The sequence below is a fragment of the Cavia porcellus genome, unplaced genomic scaffold, assembly GCF_034190915.1.
Source record: "Cavia porcellus strain 051 isolate PalLab524CR breed Dunkin Hartley unplaced genomic scaffold, mCavPor4.1 scaffold_2, whole genome shotgun sequence".
In the NCBI taxonomy this organism is placed as follows: Eukaryota; Metazoa; Chordata; class Mammalia; order Rodentia; family Caviidae; genus Cavia; species Cavia porcellus.
In genome coordinates, this window is record NW_026947485.1 from 106,610,830 (window position 1) to 106,617,707 (window position 6,878).

Sequence of the window (6,878 nt, forward strand, 5' to 3'; positions counted from 1 at the left end):
AAGAGCCAGAAGCACGGGCTCCTGGTTATCCTGTTTTAGCCTGGGTGTGCTGGTTGTAAACAGGAACTTCTGAATTAATAGATTTCTGGTTGCTCCTGCTCAGGGTAAAGAGAGCAAATTCATGTGTGTGTCAATAACCTGACACTGGCTTCAGTCCCTGGGTGTCAGTCCCCTTGAGACCTACATTGCACACCTCCATGTGACGTAGGCACATGGAAAGGTCATGTCCCCAAGAGGCTGGTGCAGACTGCTCATCCCCATTGCTGATTGCTGCCATCATCCCACCTTCCCTCCACCTGTCCCCAACTCAGGGAAAGCTCCTGGTCAGCTCACCAGCACTTGACTGCCTTCTGCCTCTCAAGAGCCTTGTGGCTTGTGGATGGGTTGCCCCTTCAAGTAGGGACCTGATCCTGGTGTGTGCCTGTTTTTCCAGACCTGGTTTCTCTGCAGGATCTGCACCTGGTTTGTCTTTTACTTTAATGAGCATTTTAATTGTAGCTGGAATCTTTAAAACCTTTATTTCCTTTCCCAGAATGTGTAGTTCATTATATGGAATTTAATTTTATCAAGTTGCTTTACTTTATCATTTAATTTTTAAAAAATACATCTCTTCTGTTTTGGAAGGGGACACTCACACTGAGATAGTCTACTTAGACCTGGCCAGCACTGCTCATGACCCCAGTCAGTTGTGACCACGTTCATCCTGCAGAGATTCACAGATGACCCTTGGCTCCAGGAAGCCCTCTTTTGCCTCTTCTTCACTCTGTTTGTGGTGGCCCTGATGGGCAATGGCCTGATCATAATGGCCATCTACTCCAGCCCCAACCTCCATACCCCCATGTACTACTTCCTTGTCAACTTGGCCCTGCTGGATGTAGCCTGCATCTCAACTGTCCTGCCCAAGGCCCTGCAGAGCCTGGTGGCTGAGAATACCATCTCCTTTGGGGGATGCCTCACCCAGATGTTTGTCTTCTCCTGGCTCCTAGGCTCTGAGCTGCTGCTCTTCTCTGCCATGGCCTATGACCGCTACCTGGCCATCTGTCAGCCACTGCACTATGGCATCCTGATGAGCAGTAGGGTCTGTGTGTCTCTAGCATCCTTTGTGTGGTCCACGGGGGCCCTCAACTCCTTGCTCCTCACCTGTCTGACTCTGCCACTGTCGTTCTGTGGCCCCAATCTTATCACACACTTTTTTTTGTGAGATCCCATCTGGGCTTTTGCTGTCCTGCAGCCCCACCTTTGTCAGCGATGTCATGACCATCATCACAGACATGTTTCTGACTGGCCTGAACTTCCTGCTGACTATGACTTCCTATAGCTTCATCATCACCAGCATCCTGCGCATCCAGTCAGCGGAAGGCAAACAGCGAGCCTTCTCCACTTGCTCTTCCCACCTGGTGGTGGTCACTCTATACTACTCCACTGTGCTCTACACCTATATCCGGCCAGTCCTGGGCTCTGCTGGGCTCTTGGACAAAGTTGCTGCCATTTTGTATACCACTGTGACTCCCTCTCTCAACCCCCTGATCTACACTCTGAGAAACAAGGACTTCAAAGCATCTGTCAGAAAACTAGTTTTTCCCAAATGAGGCAGAGCAGGGAAAGGAACTTTGAAAGCTGCAAGAGAGGCCCTATGAGGGACTCTTAGGCTTTGCTGGATTCTGTTCCTGAACCTGGAACAGTAGCCGAAATATCACCTGGGTGGTTGTCTAGAGCTGTATGTATAAGAATATCACAGTTTACAGCAGCTGATATCTGAATTATTTGATCTCTTTCTAATGTTTTCTAAGACTTTACACATTGCTGTACAACTAATACTTTAGAATTGACATACATGTTCAGTGCTCTTAAACACTATTTCTGTAACTCATTAATTAAATGCAGCTGCTAACTTAATTATGAATGTAGATTGTTTTAATTTGGTCTTTGTATGATTTCAGTTTTTAACACAGTACACATCCCTAGATTATCACTGGGTTGGGGAAACCCAGCAAACTTGCTCATACAACCTATGGAACTTTTGGTGTCATCTTTTGATTTTATGATCATCTCTCCAATTCTTACTTCATATTTATTTTGAGACTCTGTTCACCTCCTCAGACTATCAGTCAGAATTTTTGACCCTCTGATTCTTGTTGAATCTATTGTTAGCATCCTTTTTATCAGAAAATGGTGTTGGATTTTTTTCAGATCTTTTTCATGTGTCTATTTGGGTGATCTTTTAGACTGCTTATTAGTTTTTTGTAGTGCAAATTTTATTAGTTGGTTTTTAAATATTAAACCAAACTCATGACCATTTATATGTTACCCTTCTTGGTCATCAGGTACTGTTATGGATTAAAAACTGGTGATCAACTTAACACTAGCTGAATTAAATTGGCACAGTGCTGAGTGTAGATGGCCCACTTGAGGAAAGTTGCCAGCATAAATAGAGATATAGAGAAGAAAAGATAGGCATTGTGGGTTCTTCTGAGTGTTGCTGTTTCAAGCCATTGGTTCTCCTGGAGGAGTTTATTATGACTAGCTATTCCGATATGAATTTGGCCATTATCGTCAGAGGAGCTTGGGACCTCGTCAGTGAAAATGGCTGTGGTTCACTTTGAGGGAGCTTTGGTCTTTACATTGAGCATCACTTTCTGGTTCCAGAGGGGAAGACGTGTGCTGTTTAATATCCAGAAGAGGCTTATCATCTTGGCTTTCTGGCATATACTCAACTGTTATCATCATTGGAGGAGCTTGGGATCTTCTTATCACTAAGAATGGCTGGGGTACTTTTCAGGGCAGCCCTGGTCCTTATTTTAAGCATGACTTCTCAACTCCAGTATAGAACCTTCAGTCTACTGGTACAGCTCCTTCATCCTGCTGGCCCAGACTTTCTGGCTTGCACCACTGACCTTTGGACCTTTCTAGCAGATCCATAAAACAGACTGGTGTGAGTCCTTGTTGTGGGCTCTAGACCTCCAGTTGGACTTGTGGGAGACATTGTCATGGGCTCAAGGTCTTTAGTTGGACTCATTCAGAACGTTGCTGTGGTATCCAGGCTCTTGACTGAATAATCTGGGTCTTTAGTGTTGTGGACCGATTTCCTGCACTTTCTTTTATTTAATTCTGGATGACAATGATAAAATAATACTATAAATTATGTGTCCTGACTGTAATTGTTCTCCTCACAACCTCTGACTATAAGTTATTATCCATTTATATATTGCTACAGTAAATTTACAAATATTTTGTTAAGAATTTTGTGTGTGGGTGTGTGTGAGTGTGTTCATTACAGATATTGGTCTGTGGCTTTCTTTTCTCAAAATGTCTTTATCTGCTATTTATATCAGGATAATTCTGAACTGCTCTTTTTTCATGAGTTTATTAATGTAAGATTTTTATTGTCTGATGTACTCCCCAATGCCATAAATTTTTCCCCAAAATGCTTTTTTTCACTTGTATTGCACAAACATTCCTCTGGTGTGTTTTCATATTGATTCATTTGAAAATACTGATATTCTTTTTCCTTATACTGAAATTTGCAAACATTCTAGGCTTCTGGCTGAAGTGGTTATGGTTATTGTTAATTCTCTCTGTCTCAAGTTTCATTTTCCTTCCAATGAGTTTATATCCGAGGCCTAGTGTTGTGCCTTTGTCTGTATGTCCCCCCCCAAACCTCATGTGGTCATAGGTGGGACTTTTTAAGAGGTGACTGAATCTAGAGTGATTAGCTCACTAATTGGTTTAGCGTAGTTCTGGCTAGGATTAAGAGTGCCCATCCTGGATACAATATAGAGAGACAGAAAGGACCTGTTGCTTGTTTTTTGATGCTTGCTGCCTTCTGCCTACCCTGACCACCTTGAACCCTTTTCTCTCTGTCACGCCCCTCTCTCATGCCACCCTGGACTCAGCCAACTATGGACTGAAATGCCTACAAGTGATGAGCTGAATAAAGCTTTTCTCATTTCACTTTGGGTTCTGAGTATTTTGTCTCAGCAATGAGAAAAGTAAGACATCTGGAACACTGTTTTTTCAAAATCTATATTGTTAGCTTATTGCTATTTAAAGATTGAGAAGAAATCTATTTATTATTGTGACTTGATTAGAAGTCAACATGTAAAGGTTCACTGATTTAAATTCCACCACAATATCACAAATATTTAACATATTAAAAGTGCATTACCCATTTCAAAAAAAGAAAAGAGCAAGACAATCAGTTGTATCACTGAAACATTTTGTCCCATAAAAGGAACTTACTAGGCACTGTGGTACCTTCAGGGGCTCTTAGCTCTATTGCATTATTCTACAGTTCTTTTTTCTCTTCTTTTCTTTCTTTATTTTTTTTTCCTTTTTCAGAAGAGTATGTAGCTCAGATTAACCTCGAATACACTATGTAGCCCAAGCTAGCCTCAAACTCATGGAAATCTTACCTCACCTCCCATGTTCTGGGATTATGGACATGTGCCAGCACACCCAGCTTATTGGACAGTTGTAACTGAATAGATGCACAATTCTGTGAACATGTTTATTTGCTCCTGAATTTTATTTTCAATTATAGCCTTGCCTTTCATACATTACCCTATTGACTTGTATCATCAAGAATTTAAAATATTCCCCCCTGACTCCAGTCTTTTCCCTTAGGTTGCCTATGATGTATGCTTAGGCCCAGCCTTTTAGTTAGCATTGGATATTCAAAGATCAGTTGCTTTGATTATCAAGCAAAAACAGCAGCAGGGAAGTTCATTGTCACAGTCTTTCTCTCCATTTCTTTCTCTTGCTGGGAACAAGGCTGCCTGGCTTCATAGGAATTCAGGTTGTCTCCTGGCCAAATCACTTTTGTCTTCTTCTGTAGCTATGCTATCAGGATTCTAAGTTCACTCACACAGAGCTTCAAAGAGCTGAATTAAAGAGACGAGTTCAAGATGGCATCTTATATGCAAAATTTGGACCCAGAAGACCAGTCATGGCTCTCAAATATCTTGCTAATTGTGTGACTTTGGAATAAAGATTTCGTTTCTTTGAGTCTCAATTTTCTCGTCCTTACAGTGGGGTTATTATAATAATGGTGCCTAGAGTTGTTATAAGAATTAAATAATGAAATGTAACATACAAACTCGTACATGGGAGGCACTCGGTAAATCGGAAAAAGAAGTTGAATTTTGTATGGTAATCTTCCAAAAAGTGGTGGCATTCAGCTCAAACACCTTTAGATTAATAAATGCTGTTTTCAGACATAATGGCATCTGTACTTAAAGACTTTTACGAACCTATTTTGTGTGTTCTTTGCTCAAAGTATATTTAAAAATATAACAATACTTTTTGATGTGAGTATATGTTTACTTTATCAAAAATGTGTTTCAACCTGACAGTATTTTACTTATTCAAGTTCTCTAAAATGTATTTAATTTCTCATACACAAACCAAATTATAATTTTTATTTTTATGTTCCATGTCAGATTTAATTGAAAAATTTTCCAGTGTTTATTGATTGCAATGAGCTAAAGATCACTGCTGAGCAAAAGAAAACTCAAACTCTTGGATTACCAGGTTAGGAGTTTGTTACTTAGCTTTCTGTCACTATAATACATACTTGAGACCACCAATCTATAATGATTAGAAGTTTCTTTTGGCTTATAATGTGATGTTCTAGTCCATGATTGACCTCATTGTTTTGGCTCTGGTCAGACAATGTATCATGATAGGAAGCAAGTAGTGTAGGAGAATGGCTCACCCCAAACCCAGAAAGTAAAAGAGAAGAAAGGAAAGGGACCAGGTTCTACAATCTTATTCAAGGATATATCCCCTAACTTCCATCCTCTAGAACCCATCCCCAAAGATCCATCACTTCCCAGTAGTGTTCAAAGTGTTTTTGTTTTTGTTTTGCTTTGTTTTGACATAGTAGAAATACTGACATTTCTCATTACAGTGGAAATGTAACTGTTTATAGAGCCAAAAAACTAAAAAAGATGACTCAGAAACACTTGAGCACCTCAGACTTGGCTTGTAAAACATAATCACTCCTTTTGTATATCCAAATCAATCCTAACATTTCTAAACTTCAATTTTTAAAACATTTCTTTTCAGATTTTCCCTAACAGGAAACAAACACTATGGCTCAGTAAGTGATAAGTCAACTGAATTAATTATGTCACTATTGGGGAAGAAGTGGCATTGTGGGATATTTCCAGGAAGGCAAATGCAGTACTTTAATACATATGGTTAGTAGTGATGAATGAGCTAGGACCAGTGGCATATCTGGGAGGAGTAGAGGAGATAGATCACCCCAAGTGTCTTATTTTTTCAGCAGCATTTTTGCCCAAAACAAAAATTATATTGTAACAATTTATTGCATTGTAACACAACAAAGATTTGAAAATTCAAGTTCATTGAAATAAAAATACTACCTCTGTAGTTTCTTAAGCTCTTAAAATGTCTCATTCTTTTTACTGAATGCACACTGTGACATGTGCTATGTTTTATAAACAATGAAAAATTAATACTAATATGATTATTAGTATTTTCTTTACTCACAAAATTTAACTATTATCATAATTATTAGGGCCTAATAAAATATAATAATTTGTGGTCCTTTTGAACTATATTTGATGTTAAATTAAAGGTTCCTATGTGCTACAGAACACAGCCTCATTTCTAGCCACATGACTGCTTATACAGGAACTGTACTGAGTGGTTTCTATGCAACCGGACCACTGTAGTCACTCAGTATAATTGTCTCTAAGTAGCAATGCCCCTTGAGACCTTCTGTGTTCAAGCACTGTACTGACCGATGAGATGGCCTGGAGTAGAGACAGCACTTGTAAACTGGTTACTGCAAACATATTTTTCTAGCTGTAAGATGTTGCAGAAACTTTACAGCATAATTATATTAAACTAAA

The 6,878-nt window shown here is 39.5% G+C and overlaps 1 protein-coding gene across 1 annotated transcript; it reads left to right on the plus strand.

Annotated features, from left to right (window-relative positions):
* The first annotated feature begins 212 nt into the window (after positions 1-212).
* Positions 213-1,589, plus strand: LOC106025643 (olfactory receptor 13G1-like). The gene is given in 3 exon segments (XM_013143285.2): positions 213-413; positions 683-1,189; positions 1,191-1,589. Coding segments are annotated over 3 exon segments (1,107 nt in total).
* The last annotated feature ends 5,289 nt before the right edge of the window (positions 1,590-6,878 follow it).